The sequence below is a fragment of the Delphinus delphis genome, chromosome 13, assembly GCF_949987515.2.
Source record: "Delphinus delphis chromosome 13, mDelDel1.2, whole genome shotgun sequence".
In the NCBI taxonomy this organism is placed as follows: Eukaryota; Metazoa; Chordata; class Mammalia; order Artiodactyla; family Delphinidae; genus Delphinus; species Delphinus delphis.
Window position 1 is genome coordinate 50,536,747 of NC_082695.1, and position 16,751 is coordinate 50,553,497.

General features: G+C 46.0%; 1 protein-coding gene and 1 non-coding gene across 2 annotated transcripts in view; both read left to right on the forward strand.

Moving 5' to 3' along the window:
- Positions 1 to 16,751, forward strand: part of MOCOS (molybdenum cofactor sulfurase) — a 58,671-nt gene that overhangs the window by 2,324 nt on the left and 39,596 nt on the right. The window contains exons 2-6 of the mRNA XM_060028916.1: positions 4,036 to 4,125; positions 5,509 to 5,575; positions 6,454 to 7,098; positions 10,067 to 10,143; positions 13,048 to 13,247. Of these exons, the coding sequence (XP_059884899.1) occupies positions 4,036 to 4,125; positions 5,509 to 5,575; positions 6,454 to 7,098; positions 10,067 to 10,143; positions 13,048 to 13,247 (1,079 nt within the window). The remainder of the gene's footprint in view (positions 1 to 4,035; positions 4,126 to 5,508; positions 5,576 to 6,453; positions 7,099 to 10,066; positions 10,144 to 13,047; positions 13,248 to 16,751) is intronic.
- LOC132436725 (small nucleolar RNA SNORA20) lies at positions 11,915 to 12,044 on the forward strand. The gene has a single exon (XR_009521874.1). It is a non-coding gene; the product is annotated as a small nucleolar RNA SNORA20 (small nucleolar RNA).

The window sequence follows — 16,751 nt, forward strand, 5'->3', positions numbered from 1 at the left end:
GCATGAGTCAGAAGAGACCCTGGAATTCCCTTTCTTGAAGACCTAATGCTGATTGGTTTGGGGGTCGTTTGCCTACTTCTTCTAATAGTGACACTAATGCTCCCCATGAGCGTCTCCCTGATGCTGGGTGGACAAATGCCTTTCTTATGGTGTGGTACCTTTCTATTTCTGAATCTTTAGTAAATGAGAACATTATTTTAAAACTAATTTTTTTGGCTAGGTAATACATTTAACATGGTACCAAATTCAAAAGGTGTCAAAAGAGGATGAAGAATGCCCAGGGAGCACCCCCAACTCCAGTTGCCACCACTATGGCCACCCCAGAGTCAACTGCTGCCCTTTGTGTCTTGTTTGCCTTTCCAGTGCTCATCTATATTTATATGTGTGTGTACATGGGTAGTTTTTTTTTTACATAGTTGAGCCATAACATGTCTTACCACCTGACATAGTTAATATTTATTTGTTTATGGTCTTTCTCTGTCATTATCATACCAGCTTCTATTTTGACTGCTGTTATGTCCCCAGCACTTAGAACAGTGCCTGGAACACAGTACATGCTCAGTAAGTATTTCTTGAATATAAAAACACTCAATAAGCTAGGAATAAAGGGAAATTTAATCAACCTGATAAAGGCCATCTACAAAAAAACCACAGCTAACATCATACTTACAGGTGAAAGAATGAAAATTTTACCATTAGGATCAGGAACAAGGCAAGGACGTCTCTTCTCACCACTTCTATTCAGTATTGTGCTAGAAGTTCTGTCCAGGACAATTAGGCAACAAAATGAAATAAAATACATCCAGATTGGAGAGGAGGAAGTAAAGCATCTCTACTTGCTGAGAGTATAATCTTGTATACAGAAGAGCCTAAAAAATCCACACACAAAGCTATTAGTACTAAAAAAACAAGTTCAGGAAAGTTGTAGGATAGACGGTCAGGATACAAACGTCAATTCAATTTCTATACAGTATCAATGAACACTATGAAAGTGAAATAAAGGAAACAATTCCCAAAGCATCAAAAAGAATAACATACACAGCAATAAATTTATCAAAAGAAGTATAAGACATACACTGAAAACTACAAAATATCATTGAAATAAAAGAAGACCTAAATAGGGCTTCCCTGGTGGCGCAGTGGTTGAGAGTCCGCCTGCCGATGCAGAGGACATGGGTTCGTGCCCCGGTCCGGGAAGATCCCACATGCCGTGGAGCGGCTGGGCCCGTGAGCCACAGCCGCTGAGCCTGCGCGTCCGGAGCCTGTGCTCCGCAACGGGAGAGGCCACAACAGTGAGAGGCCTGTGTACCACAAAAAAAAAAAAAGACCTAAATAAATGGAAAGACATCCTGTATTCATGGATTGGAAGACTTAATATTGTTAAGATGGCAATACTCCCCAAATTACCTACAGATTCAATGCAATTCCTATCAAAATCCCGGACAGTTTTTTGACAAGTTGATCCTAAAATTCATATGGAAATGCAAAGGATCCAGAATACCCAAAGCAATCTTGAAAAAGAACAAAGTTGAGGGACTTCCCTGGTGGCGCAGTGGTTGGGAATCTGCCTGTTAACGCAGGGGACATGGGTTCGAGCTCTGGTCCAGGAAGATCCCACATGCCACGGAGCAACTAAGCCTGTGTGCCACAACTACTGAGCCTGTGCTCTAGAGCCTGCGAGCCACAACTACTGAGCCAGCATGCTGCAACTATTGAAGCCTGTGTGCCTAGAGCCCGTGCTCTGCAACGAAAAGTAGCCCCTGCTCGCTGTTAACTAGAGAAAGCCCATGTGCAGCAATGAAGACCCAATGCAGCCAAAATATAAAATAAAATAAAAATTACTGAAAAAAAGAGAACAAAGTGGAAGGACTTACACTGCCATAAAAGTAAAGGTAAGTAAGATTTACATAAAGTTATAGTAATCAAAACAATGAACAATGTGGCATTGGCCTAAGGATAGATACATAGACCAGTGGAGTAGAGTTGTAAGACCAGAAATAAACCCATACATCTATGGTCAATTTATTTTCAACAGGATGCCAAGACTATTAAACAGGAGAAAGAATAGTCTCTTAAATGGTGTATCCACACACCAAAGACTGAAGTTGGACCCCTCTTCAACACTGTATTAAAAAATTAACTCAAAAGGGCCAAAGCCTAAATATAAGAGCTGAAAGAATAAAACTCTTAGAAGAAAGCATAAGTATAAATCATCAGGACCTTGGATTAGGCAATGGTTTCTTATGACACCAAATTTACAAGCAACAAAAATAGACAAATTGGACTTCATCAAAATTAAAAAAATTTTTTTTTCAATGGCTATCATAAAGGAAGTGAAAGAACAACCAACCAAATGGGAGAAAACATATGTCCACACAGAAACTTGTATACAAATATTCATAACAGCATTATTTATAATAGGCAAAATTGGAAACAACCCAAATATTCATCAACAGATGAATAGATAAACGAAATATGTGGCATATCCATGCAATGGAATACTATTCAGTCCCAAGAAAGGAATGAAGTCTGATACATGCTACAATATGGATGCACTTGAATTATTATACTACGTGAAAGAAGCTAGACACAAAAGACCACATGTTGTATGATTCATTTATATGCAATGTCCAGTGTAGACAGATCTACAGAGGCAGAAAATAGATTGGTGATTGCCAGGGGCTAGGGCTGGGTGGATCTGGGGAGTGAGTGGTAATGGGTATGGGGTCTCTTTTGGGGATGAATGAAGTGTTCTAAAATTAGATAGTGGCCATGGTTGCACGACTTTACGAATATACTAAAACCACTAAATCAGAAACTTTAAAAGGGCAAATTTTACAGTATGTGAATTAATCTCAATAAAGCTTTTATAAAATAAATGAAAAATCCATCCTGCACAAAACAAAAAATATTTGTTAAGTGCATGAAGAATCTATTCTTATTGTATGTTCTTGAAAACATATCTTGGAGTTTGTTCCATGTCAGTACTAGATGGCTGTATTCAAATTCTTTATTTTAAATACATGTTGATAGATATTTAAGTCATTTCCAACGCTTTGCTCTTACAGACAGTGCTGCACTGAATGTCCTCACTGACAGACCATTTCACAATTTATAAGACAGATTCCTGGAAGACAAATTGCTAGGTCAAGGGAGTTTGCATTTTTAAAGCATGAGTGATATTGCTAAATTTCTGTCCATAAAGAAGTTGCACCCATTTACCCTCCTACCAGCCGTGTAAGAGCGGACCTGTTTCCCCACACCCTCCCCCATACAGTGAGTTATCCTTTTGATCTGGGGCAATCTGAGTGGTAACGCTTGGTATCTCACTGTCATCTAAATTTACCTTTCTCTGCTTATGAGAGAGACTGGAAAGACCACAGCCATTCCCAGTCATCTCCGAAGCTGTCACAGCTGTTGTAGGGTTGAGGACTTTGGAACTCACTATGGAAATGTAGAATCAGGGCTTGACAGCCTGGGAAGCTGTGCGGAAATTTCAGAAGAGGGTGTGTGTCATAACATGAAATAGCTTTGCCATCCTGAAGCATGAACGTCCGCTGGGCTTCTCCTCTGTGCGGGCTGCTCTCCCAGGTTCAGAAGAGAGCTGGTTCATCAAGAAGGCTGTCAGGGCTCTAAGGGTCATTAGATGTCGAAAGTGCAGTTCTTCCATTGCTCATGCCTCCACTTGAATTCAGAAGCGCACATCAAGGGGGAGAGGGATGGGGGAGGGAAGGACTGGGAGTTCGGGGTTAGCAGATGCAAACGAGTATATACAGGATGGATAAACACCAAGATCCTACTGCATAGCACAGGGAACTGTATTCAGTATATTGTGATAAACCTTAATGGAAAAGAATAAGAGAAAGAATATTAAAAAAGAGCATGCATGTCAAAAGGCTGGGAGAAATCAGTGGCCTGGTGTTACGTCTAAACACATCATATGGGCGCTGGTCAGGTCACACAAACTAGATCTAGGTGAGATGAGTGGAATACCTCTGAAGAATAATCCCAGCTTTATTTTGTGTTTTCTTTCAGGAACTGTCTATCTTGACCATGCAGGAGCCACGCTGTTCCCCCAGAGCCAGCTTACAAGCTTCACTAAAGATCTCATGGAAAATGTTTATGGTAAAGAAAAACACAGCATAACTGATTTTGCACTGAACGTTAGCCAACTACATTCAGCTAATATATCTATGCTTAATAAAATGTCACATTAACAGGCGGGGACAGTGCTGAACACACAAAGCTGAGTAAGCCCCGTGAGAGAGGGGGTCAGGCAAGCAAGCACCCAGGGTCAGTCCCTGTAGCACATGTGCTGCTGGGTGGGAGGGACTGCCTCAGGGACACACAGGTTACTTCCAGAAGAAGGGGTCAGTGGCAGGAAGGGCACGGGGTGCTGTGTTTGGTGGTGGGATGACCCTGTGGGACCAGCACAGTGCAGAGGGTGGGACAGCAGGAGGAACATTCATTCGTTCATTCATTCACCCTGTAAATGTTTATTAAGCCACTCTGGTGTTGGGGGCATGGTGTTGTAATGGGAACAAAGTAATACAGTCCCTGCCTTCATGGACTGTGGTCTAGTAAAGACAAGACCTCAATCAAGTGATCGCCAAATAAATGTTAAAAAAAAAAAGAAAAGAAAAGTAAAGTAGTGTAAAATGTAAATAAAGTAAATTATCAATTGAGCAAAGGGCTGTGACCAAAAGTCCCCGGCACTACGGGGGTCTGTATCTGCAGAGTGACGGTGAGTTGGCAGCGTGAGTGTCACAGAAAGCTTCTACAGGAGTGGGGCGGATGCTAGAGGAAGAGCAGGAATTCACTCGGAAAAGAGGAGAGGGCAGATTAGGCAGGAGGAACAGCGTGAGCCAAGACACTCCAGCCCAGAACCAGGGAGGGGAGGAGAGCGGTGCAGATGTGAATGGAGAACTGCGGAGGGGCAGCATACAGTTAACTTCTTCCACCTGGTATGGGTTTTAGTATCTATAAAATAGCTCAAAGGATAGGGCCCGGAATCTTATCTATAGCCCTTGAGGAGGAACTAAAGGTTCTTGACTTTGTTTAATGGCTAAACCATTATTATTTTGTCTTGCTTGACTTTTCCTTTCTTACTGCATTTTCTCACTTCCCTGATTAAATTTACTGTTTGAAACTTGGGGAAGGCTGGGTCCTATGATATTTTTTTTGCTTAAATTTTGAGAAACTGAGGGAGACGATTTTGGAGGAACACAAAAGGAGAGACTATAGGGCTTCCCTGGTGGCGCAGTGGTTGAGAGTCTGCCTGCCGGTGCAGCGGACACGGGTTCGTGCCCCGGTGTGGGAGGATCCCACATGCCGCGGAGCGGCTGCGCCCGTGAGCCATGGCCGCTGAGCCTGTGCGTCCGGGGCCTGTGCTCCGCAACGGGAGAGGCCACAACAGTGAGAGGCCCGCGTACCGCAAAAAAAAAAAAAAAAAAAAAAAGGAGAGACTGTAAGTAGTGACCCAACAGCTTTGTCTTTGTAACCTGGCAGGTAATCCTCACAGCCAGAACAGCAGCAGCAGGCTCACCCATGACACGGTGGAGCAGGTGCGCTACAGGTGAGCAGCAGAGGCGCCAACTTGTGTGGCACCTGTGGGTGGATGGACTTCCTGCCACCTGCCCACATCCCACAGATCTTCTGAGCTGGTTTCAGGAAGATCACGTTCAGCTAAATGGCCACACATGCACGCTGACAACCATCAGGGTCAGAGGACAGGAAGGTGAGGCTGAGCAGGTGCAGAGCGGGGCCGGCCAGAAGCACAGGTAGGCACCTCTGAGGTGCCCAAGCTGTTGTGTGTGGCTCTGGGCTGGTGCCAGAGTTCCTGGGGGCCAGAGTGACCCAGGTTCCTAAGTCTTCTTTTCAGGGAGAAAAAAAAAACGCTTTCTCTGTTTTTTTTTCTTTTCGTATTTCAGATTTAGACATCTTGTTTTTTCAGTTTTCCCCCCTTTACTAATATTTGCACATAACAAATTAATTAGTTTTTGGCAAATAATTTAGGTGGTACCTAAAGATATTTGAATCTATACAATTTCAAATTATTTCTAGTTTGAAAATGATACTCTTTTGCTATAGGGCTGCCCGTATTAAAAGCAGTGTTAAACAAGTTGATGATTGAAAACTTGTTATGATAGAGCCAGACAGTAGACCGAGAAGGGGTGTTTTCAACTGAGTTTAAAGTAGTTGTGGATTTTTGTCTTCTCCATTTGGGGGTGGGGATTTGGGAGGCTGGGTGATTTTGCCGGTTTGCACCCATTTGCCATCTCTTCCCACAACTTCCTCTGCCCCTGCCCTAACTTCACAATGTGGCAAACCCTATCTGGCTTTTTCCTAGCTCTTAAGGTAGACAGATGTCGTATTTAGTTGAAATACAACTAGCTCCAAACATTTAACACTGGAGGGAAACCAAGGAGTTCCGTGATGCTATGCCTCTTCCAGAATCCTGGCACACTTCCACACCTCCCCAGAGGACTACACTGTGATTTTCACGGCCGGGAGCACTGCTGCTCTTAAACTGGTGGCAGAGGCTTTCCCGTGGGTGCCCCCAGGCCCGGAAAGCAGCGGGAGTCACTTCTGTTACCTCACTGACAGCCACACGTCTGTGGTGGGCATGAGGGAGGTCGTCGCGGCCATGAACATCACTTCCATCCCAGTCAGGCCAGAGGACATGTGGCTGGCGGAAGAACAGGATGCTACCGCTGCCAGCGACCCCGACGGCCAGCCTCTGCATCTCTTCTGCTACCCAGCTCAGAGTAACTTTTCCGGGACCAGGTACCCCCTGTCCTGGATAGAAGAGGTCAAGTCCGGGCGGATGTGCCCCGTGGGCGGGCCTGGGAAGTGGTTCGTACTGCTGGATGCGGCTGCCTACGTGGGCACCTCGCCTCTGGACCTGTCGGTTCACCGGGCAGACTTTGTCCCCCTCTCCTTCTATAAGATCTTTGGCTTCCCCACTGGCCTGGGCGCCCTGCTGGTGAATAGCCGCTCAGCTCCTCTGCTGAGGAAAACCTACTTTGGAGGAGGCACGGCCACTGCATACCTTGCAAAAGAAGACTTCTATATCCCCAGAGAGTCAGTGGCTGAAAGGTAACCCGGCGATGGGAGTGGCCGCTGGAGCTCAGCAAGGCTCGGGTCTGGCCTATGCCACCTGTAGGATGGTGCAAGGGAGGTGCTGGGTGGCAGGGCCCGGATCCGGGAGTCAGAGGTCAGCTGGAGCTGCCATAGCGGGCTGTGAACTCTGCCCTGTGTGTGGGCTTCTCCACAGCTGTGGGAGGATGAGGGCCTGCAGGGAAGGGCTGCGAGCAGAAGAGATGAAGGCCTTCCAGGGAGTGAGGAGGATGGGCCCCAGGCCTTTTGCCACAGCACTGACATGAGGGGGCAGCAACTGAAGCAGTGATTTAAAAGGATGGTACCATTTGGAACAGGTGTGCATACATGTTGACAGCATAGCTGTATTTCAGCAGCTAGTATCAGCTCAGCTTGGTGTCTAGTCAGCAAGAGGAACCAGTTATATCAGAGGCCACCAGACTCGGGGGCACAGCTAACAGCAGCCTCTGTGAGCCTCCCAGGGGTTACCAAGGAAGTTTGAGGGCTGGCAGCTCCTTGCCTGGGTTTGTTGGTCTATGTGTCATTCTCAGGGTGCAGGGGCAGGTGGTGTGGCTCGTGCCCAGGAATCCCCCAGATGCCAGTGGCTGGGGACCGTAACGTTGAAGGTATGAGAGGGTGAAAATGGCAGCTGACCCAGGGTTCTGCTGGGTCCAACAGTGGGAGATACCATGAGGTGGGGGCCAGGAGCTGGTCACTCTGCTGGTGCCTGAGAAGGCCCCGGGGCCTGTATGGGAAGGTGGCTCAGATGCCCCGCAGACCCAGGTGCAGACTCAAGGGTCCTGCAGGTAGGCGCATGGTCCCGGCAGTAGAGTCATAGTCTAGAGTGTAGGTTCTGGAGCTGGATCGTTGGGGAGTGAATCCTGGCTCCACTGCACACTGTTTGTGGGAATAGGAGCCTGTGACTTGATCTCTGCACCTCATGTTTTTCCTATAAAGTGCATCTCTAAAAGGATACAGTTCTTTAGAGCTAATATAGGTGAAGCACCAAGGTTGAGTTGGCATCAGTAGGCTATGAGGCTCTCTGATGTCTCTTTCATTTAGGACTTCTCCAGAGTTGCGCGATTCTAAAACAGGAAAGCTAATGTAAAACCTTTTGAATCCAAGTGTGATAACGTAGCATATAATATAAGCAAGTGAGAAAAGAATGACAGGCACAACATCATGTAAATTAAAGGCAGAACAAAATGACAACCCGAACTTTATTTAGTCAGTAGGGGCACCTGAAGACCTAGAGGAGTGGGGCAGCTCATTACAGGCACGGCATGCGTGGGCTGGGCTGGACCGGACCTCTTGCCTTCAATTTGGGTGAATCGCCTTATAGCAGGTGCCGCACCAGGATTCGCAGAAAGCTGAATGTACTTATTTACCATTAGAAGCTTCATGTTTTTCGTGTGAACCTAGCACTAGAGCTTGAGATTTAATACCGAGCTCAAATGTCTCTTGAACATGCATCTGAACTCTGTTCTTAACCTTTTCTGTTTTATAACCCAGTGAGAAACAACCCCTGATGGAAACAAAAACATCTCCCTTTTCTCCTAAGAGTCTGTTAATTATTGATCAATCAATAATTATTTATTATTGATCAATTAATAACAGAAGCCATTATTGCCTAATCATGTTTAATTTATTAAGGAGTCATTAGTTACTAACTTATTAATGGTCAATTAACTGTCAACCGATTCATTATTACTTCTGTATATCTATTAATTACCATTAGTTTTATAAGGATATTAACATTCCGGTAATGATATTTTGAGCAACTCTTATCCCTAGAGTGTTAAAATACAAAGCACGGTATTTCCATTGAAAACTTCAACTTGCATAAAGACTGCTGTTTGTCACCACCCTTTGTGGGATGCTTGCTGGGAACTCCTCGCTGTGCCCCAGGCTTCCCCCTCACTAATGAAGCAGCCAGAGGCGTTTTATCAAAACCTAGGCCCCATCGCCACTCCTCTCTGCTCAGAGCCCTCCGGCCACTCGTCTCATCCAGGGTGAAGCCCTCCGCCTTGCTGTCTTGCTCCTGGCCTCACTGACCTCCTTGCTGTTCTGGCTCTACCTGCTCAGGGCCTTTGCTGCACCCTCTCCCTGGAACTCTGTCTCCCTCCAAAACTGTTTTCAAAAATGAGCAGTTTCCTTCGCTCCCTTAATTCCACTCGGTCACTGCTTGAATGATCTCCCTCGGAGAGGACTTCCCCTGACCATCTCATCTAAAGCAGCCGCCAGCCCTCCTGCTTAGGCAACTTCATTGCACTCGTCACCCCCCGGCTTGATGCTTATTTGGCTTCCCTGCATGTTTGCTGTTTGTTACTCCTTGTTTCTGTGCCCTGTGAAGGCAGGGATCCTACCTGTCACGTTAACTGCCGTATCCTTAGCACCTAGAACAGTGCCCGGCATGCAGTACATGGACAGTAAAGATTTGATGAGGATTTTGTCTAAATGAATAATTATAAAATGCAAATATAATTATAATGATAATCAGGAAGTTTATTGAGAGTCTTATAATAGCTGTGGTCCTATAGACTTCATAATCATAGGCTCTTGTCAAGAACCTCGTGGCTGCACAATTGATCTGACTGGATTGATGCCCTGTCAGTGGTGCTCTCTTGGGGTCAAGGGCAGCATTTCCAGAACCCACAGCACTTGAGGTTTTGTCAAGTCTGAAGTCTTCCAAGGTGGTGACTGTCTTTCAGGGCCCTTTATCACCACTGCCAGCCCATCCCAAGTAAGCTGCAGACCAGGTCAGGCCCAGAGGCAGCCGGCATGTCTTGGTGTGCATGGCCCTCTGTCTTGAGAAGGAGAGGGGAGAGCAGCGTTGTATAAGGCAGCAGAGGCAAGGTCTCCATGGATTCCGGCTAAGGCTAGAGTCAAAGCCCCGTTGTCACATATACAAAATGCACACGGAGGAGTTAGCCGCAGCTTGACCTCGTCGCCCTCACCACCATTACAGATTTGAAGATGGTACCATCTCCTTCCTTGACGTGATAGCGCTGAAACATGGATTCGATGTCTTAGAGCGCCTCACAGGTCAGTGGACCTCTTTATCTGTGTGGAATTTGCTTCCTGTTGCCCGTGTCCTCGAGGGAGCCCTGGCCTGGGTGGGATTCAGATAAGGAGAGAGTCTGTGCAGGTGAGCGGCACATGGCAGCTCTGCACCGATGCAGATGAAGCTGATTCTAAAGAACTTCCAGAAATGACTTCTGAGGCAAGAGCAAGAAACTGGACCTTTTTTTTTGGTCGGTAAAAGAACATTTTAACAAGTGATAGACATTCCAAATCCAGAGCTTAATAACCTCACAGACGCAGAGGAGCCCTCCTTGGTCCCTGCACTGGGAATGCTTACAGATCCTGAGGCCTTATTTAGCTCTTACCTTGCTGGGTCTTCCCACAGGGGAACTTTATGATGAGCCCACTTTGACCACGAAGGAGCTTATGCTCAGAGACGTTGAATGCCTTCCCCAGGACCAGGGAGCTGGAACCTGGGAACGCTAGGGTTTAAACCCAGGCAATGCTAAGGTCTAACCCTGAGCCCCCAAACACTGTCTCTTCTGCTGGCCTTTGCAATGATACATGTTTTCTTTCCTGACAAGTGCTTGGGGTGTGTGAGCAGGTGGGGGACATTCCCCACAGGCTAACACACAGATGGATGCCACTTCCCATCTTATGGGGCTTGGCACAAGGCACAAGGCTGGAAGAACCTCTGTCTGGTGAGCCATGACTCCTCACTCCTGCTGCGCTCTGGACGCTCCTGTCAGAGGCTAAGCTTCTAGAACTGCTTGTACCGTCCACATGGGTATGGGGTCATGGTGAACCAGGGACGCGGCTTAGCAGTTAGGCAGCCCTCTCTCTCTCTCTCTCTCTCTCTCTCTCTCTCTCTCTCTCTCATCATAATAAGAGGACCCTTAGGTCCTCAGCCTAAGCCTATAACTGCGGGCAGACAGAATTCATGGGAGGGCTGTCGTGACAGTAATGCAGGGAGGTGAGTGGGCATCATCCAGACAAAGGGGAGATAATCAAGATAGACATTGAGAAATGAGCACTTTCTCAAGGACAGATACTAGCAAGGTATCCAAACCACAAGTGAGAGGGTCTGACACAGCCAGGGCCACCTCTGAAGGCAGACTGACAATATCAGCCCCACAGTAAGGCAAACCCTGATTTTTCCTATTTAGTTAGGCTCTTTTTTAGAAAAAATTGTGGTGAAATCTATATAACATAAAATGTACCAGTTTAGCCCTTTTAAAATATTCAATTCAGTGGCATTAAGTATATTCACATCGTTGAGCAACCATCGCCACTATCCTTCTCCAGGACTTTCATCATCCCAAACTGAAGAAACAGTAACTCCCCATTTCCCCTCCCCCAGCCCCTAGTAACCTTATGTAAGAGGAATAATACAATATTTGTCCTTTTGTGTCTGGCTTATTTCACTTCGCATAATGTTTTCAGGGTTCATCCATGTTATAGTAAGTATCCTTAACTGCTTTGTATAATATTAAAATGATTTAGGGAACTTCCCTGGCACTCCAGTGGTTGGGACACCGAGCTGCCACTGCAGGGGACGCAGGTTCGATCCCTGGTGGGGGAACTAGGATCCTGAATGCTGTGAGGTGTGGCCAAGAAACTAAAAAAAAAAAAAAAAAAAAAAAAAAAGATTTAAAAATTAACGTAAACAAACAGTAACAGCAAAAAAGAGATACATTTAAAGACAAAATTGTACATTTTTGCAATCTGTTACCAAAGGGTCTAAATTATCTGAATGCTTAAGTAACATTTTTTTTTTTTTAAAGGAAGATGACTTCCCATTTATTGGCTGCTATAGTCTTTCAGTGATATAAGCAGTTATACGCATGGGGTAAAATAATGTTGGGCCATTGTAAATTGAGGTGAAGTAACCATTTCATCTCTTCTCCATGGTCTAGACATTGCTTCCATGTCTAAATGTCCTGTGTAAGCAGGATTTCATCAAGGCACTTAGAGTGGATTTCTGCATGGACTTATTAAAGCATTGATTTAAGAATTTCACTGTTTTAAATAGCACTGAGGCTCATACCTCTGCGTCAGTCATCTTACGTGGGGCAAATGATTTCACGTGTGACGAGGTGGAGCTCTTTGTGTAGTGAAGAGTTTTGGAGTCGGAATCTGTGGCTCCGGGTGAGGGTGCTGTAGAAACAGCCCTTTCCATACACCTCAAAAACTACGTACCAGCACGGGCTCCCGGGAACAGCTTGCTATTGCCGAGTTTGCAAGATCTCTTCTTGTTATTCCTAATACTCTTGCAGTTAATGCTGCCCAAGACTCCACAGATCTGATTGCAAAATTAAGAGCTTTTCATGATGAGACTCAAGTTAACCCAGAACGCAAAAATCTAAAATGGATTGGTCTTGACTTGGTCAATGGTAAACCCCAAGACAACAAACAAGCAGGGGGGTTTGAACCAACCATAGTTAAAGTTAAGAGTTTGAAAGTTGCAACTGAAGCTGCAATCACCATTCTTCAAATTAATGATCTTATCAAATTATACCCAGAAAGCAAAGACAGTAAGCATGGAGGTTATGAAGATGCTGTTCACTCTGGAGCCCTTGAGGACTGATCTGATTTCTCTGATTTAGGACAATGTTAGATGCAGTTTTCTTGTACCTCGAGTATTACACATTAAAGTGCAAAAAGCTGGAAAAAAAAAAAAAAGGAAGATGACAGCAACAATTCCTATGGAAAAATTCCGCAGAAGCAGCAGTGGTAAACTGTCGTTCGGTACCAATGACCTAATCATTTATCATGTGGGCAGTACCATGAACTATTTACAAGTATTTAAAATCATTAATATGAGGTCCAAGTTTGCCAGTTATAATGATCTCATTTTCTTAAAAATGAGATAGTGAATTTTACATAGAGTTCATGATCCCCTTTTGTCTTCATAACTGTTTTGAGGTGGAATGGAGAACATCAGGCAGCACACCTTTACCCTGGCTCGGTACACCTACGCCGCCCTGTCCGCCCTTCGGTACCCCAACGGAGCCCCTGTCGTGCAGATTTATAGCGACTCTGAGTTCAGCAGCCCAGAGGTTCAGGGTCCGGTCATCAGCTTCAACGTGCTCGATGACAATGGGAACATCATTGGTTACTCCCAGGTGGGTTTTCTTTTCATCTTGCTGACCTGTTCACAACAGAATCACTCTTGTCTGGAATTCTGAAGCCTTTCTGAGCCCTGAAATTTGCAGTCAAGGCCTCTGGGCCCTTGCAATAGCCATGATGAATCCTGTGCACTGTTGGAGAGGCCACTGGTCCTTGCTTAGAGGCTCTTTACTCTTGTTCTAACAAGCACAGCTATTTAGTTCTTCAGCCCTCCTTATTTAGCTACAGGTGATCAATTTCAAATGGAAAGAGAGAGGTCGAGTCTCTGATGGCAGTGGGAGGGGACAGCTGAAGCTTGCCAGCAAGGGAAGACACCCTAAGGTAGTGTAGACAGAACAGCCTGTCTGATGTCGTTTCATGTACAAACAGCTTGGTAGCCCCACTGATACATCAGACCATATCATAGTGTTACACAAAATTCTGGGCCTCTTACCACCATTTGTTTGCATGTTGCTTGGAACTCATAACTCTTTTTTTATTTAATGAAGTAGGAATGATGTCCTTAGTAGCACAAAAGCCCTTATGTCTGCCATAGTTCATCCATATTATGAGTTCAAAGGATTTGGTAGATTGGTTATAAAGTATTTTCTGTAGATATACCCTTTGTATGTATTTTCCCATGAAAACAATTCAGGTTTGGGAACTGCTTGGATCCTTACCACAGCTGAGTAAGCTGGCCACTGCCCAGTACATTAAGAAATCTAGAGTCACACTGAGCACTCAGACATGGCCCTAGGTGGTCAGCAGATGGGCTGTCACACACGGGGCATGGGGAGCTCAAGGCCCTTCTCAGAGCCCGGGTTTCTAGAACTGCCGTGAGGAGCAGATTTGATCATCACATAAGTTTGGAAGATAGTGCTCGTCTTCCCTTGAAAGCCACTATCTCCACACACCTTTGTCAAACCCAGAATTTCTCAAACAAAATCCATTTCTCAAGGAATCCTGTCCCCACTTCTGAATAGCCATAAACTCACTGAGGAACCAACTTGAGAAATATTCTCTGGGGGAAATGTTGGTTCTCACTGGTGTCCACGGGCCAACACTCTACAACCATAAGCTGTCCCTTGGGTGAGTTGACTGTGAAGACCCCAGCCCACACTGCCCCTCACTTACACAGCCCAGCACCACTCAGAAGCGGGTGATTGTAAATGCTTCTGAGGGATGGTGGAAAATACATCGGGGCCAAAGCTTTGCCTTCTCAAATATGTTATTCTAGGTTATTGGTACAATAAGTTTCGTTCTCAAACCTAAAATAAGTGTATGTTTTCAGGGGTGTGGAGGAGGGCAGACAAGCGACCATGAAGTGTGCTGTGGCAGGCATGTTACCAAACTCAGGCTGGGTTGCTCACCACTCAAAAGCTAATAATCGAGGGGCAAGTGTCAGTAGAAAGGAAAGGTGCTTTATTCAGAAAAACTGGCAATCTGGGGAGAAAGTGGACTCTTGTCTGGAGACCAACTCCAAAGATTCTGCTCAGCCATGACAATTTTTAAAGGGAAAAAGGGGAAAGAGTCTCAGTTAATCATTAAGGTAGGAGATCAGATTGTCATCATCTTTCCATTGTGTGCAGACCCACTGACTTCTGATCTTCGTTTGGTACTGTCTTGTCCTCATGGTCCACCTGCAATTGGATGTTCTCTTGCCCCTGTTATCCGCCTGCAAATTTGCTAACAGGGAAGCTGTTATTCTTTAACTACTTAATTAGAGAGTCAGTCATTCTTTAACTACTTAATTCTTCATTCTTACTCCTTTTAATCCAGGAAAGGAATCAACCGGTTAAGCAAGGCACTGTGTACATTCAGTAGAGCAGAAGTCCGGAGTTAGGTTAAATGTTACCTAGTGATCTCATTTTTACAATTAAGGTCTGTCTGAGGAAAACAGAAATGAACAAACAGAAAAGGGGCAAAAGAGCTGCTTACAAATCCCCACTATCAGACATCATTACATTTCTATGGGAATAGGAGTGAAGGTCCATCTTCTGTAACTGCTTCATGCTGAGAGAAGGTGTCGAGATCTTAGAGTGAAAGACGTCGACATGGGTCTGTAGCATCTCTTTGTTGACAGTTTTAGTTGCCCGCTCACATATATGGGCAGAGCAAGCTACAGTTATTCCTATGCCCACAAAGATATAGATTATTACAAGCAATGGCATTAATCCCATTCTTTCATCAGACACAGAGTCTGTGACTCTCTTGCCCTAATCATTAACTGCTCAAGCCTTTTCTTTTGTGACTCTGGGAGGCCTGGGAGACTTCAGCTTTTCTACAAATAAGAGGCAGCCTTTGTCCTTGGCGGGGGGTGGTGGGCCTACAGGGTTCTGCTTGGACCAAGCAGCGGTGAAAGAACCCCCCCCCCATTTGCCAGAGAAGCCTCAAAAGGAAGACTCCCCCTCCCCCTCAGGGAGCCTATCTGGGTGCCTGGCTGACTTCACCAGGACCTTCATTCTCCAAGGCATCGCACAGGATGGGTTTCTCCCTCTGTGCCTTTGTAGAGGAAGCTCATCCTATGAGTGGAGGCCGAGGCTGAGGCATGGCCAGCTGTGCCGGCCCGGGAGAATCTTGGGTTTTCCTGGGCTCCTTCACATGTGGGAATCCCACAGGGATTTGGGGGGCCTTCGGAAAGATCAGATGGCGTCATGGCTGGATCTGGCTGTCTCTTTTTCAAGGGATGCGTGAAAGAATTGAGCCTTCTGTGAGAAGATTTTGGGTTCTTGTTTTTGACATCCAAATCTCCGAATTGCATTCTCCCCTCTGTTGGAAGTCAGTCTATCCAGTGGTTAAGAGGGTGGGTTAAGATTTGGACTGCCTCTTGCTGGCTCTGGGAGCTTGGGTGAGTTAATGTAAGCTCCCCAAGTCTCCGTGAAATGGGGGTAACAATCTTCCCTGCTGATAGGTTGTCACGAGGATTAAATGAGTTACAATACACAGCCCCTTAGCACTGAGCTGGTATGAAGCAAGTGCTCTATTGCACTGTGGTCAGGCCGGTTTCTCACCCTCCCTGGATGCAGCGCTCATCCTGCCCCAGCAGCCAACTCCTTCACCTGGCTGGGCACTGGCCGAGCCTGTGTGGGATTCCAAAGGTCTCAGGGTGAGAGGAGATGAAGTTGTGATGAGAAATTAGTATGAAGGGTAAGCGTGGCCGAAACAGCCTCTTCCACCCACATGCTCTTCTAGGTGGGGTCCCTGTCTCTTCCCCTTAGAATCTTGGCAGGTCTATGACTCACTCATAACCAACAGAATGCTACAGAAGGTGACACTGCTTGGCTTTGGAGGCTGGGTCAGAAAAGGCCCCGCAGCATCAGCACTGCTCTCCGGGGCATTCACTTTTGGAGCCTCGAGTTACTGTGTAAGGAGTTTTACACTGAGCGGCCATGCTGTGAGGAAGCCAAAAGCAGGCATGATGGTGACTGTCTGCTTTGACCCCTTCTGGCTTGGAGGCCAGACGCATACATGAGAAGCTGAGTCTCCAGGTGATTCCAGCCCCAGACGTCATGTCGCTCCCA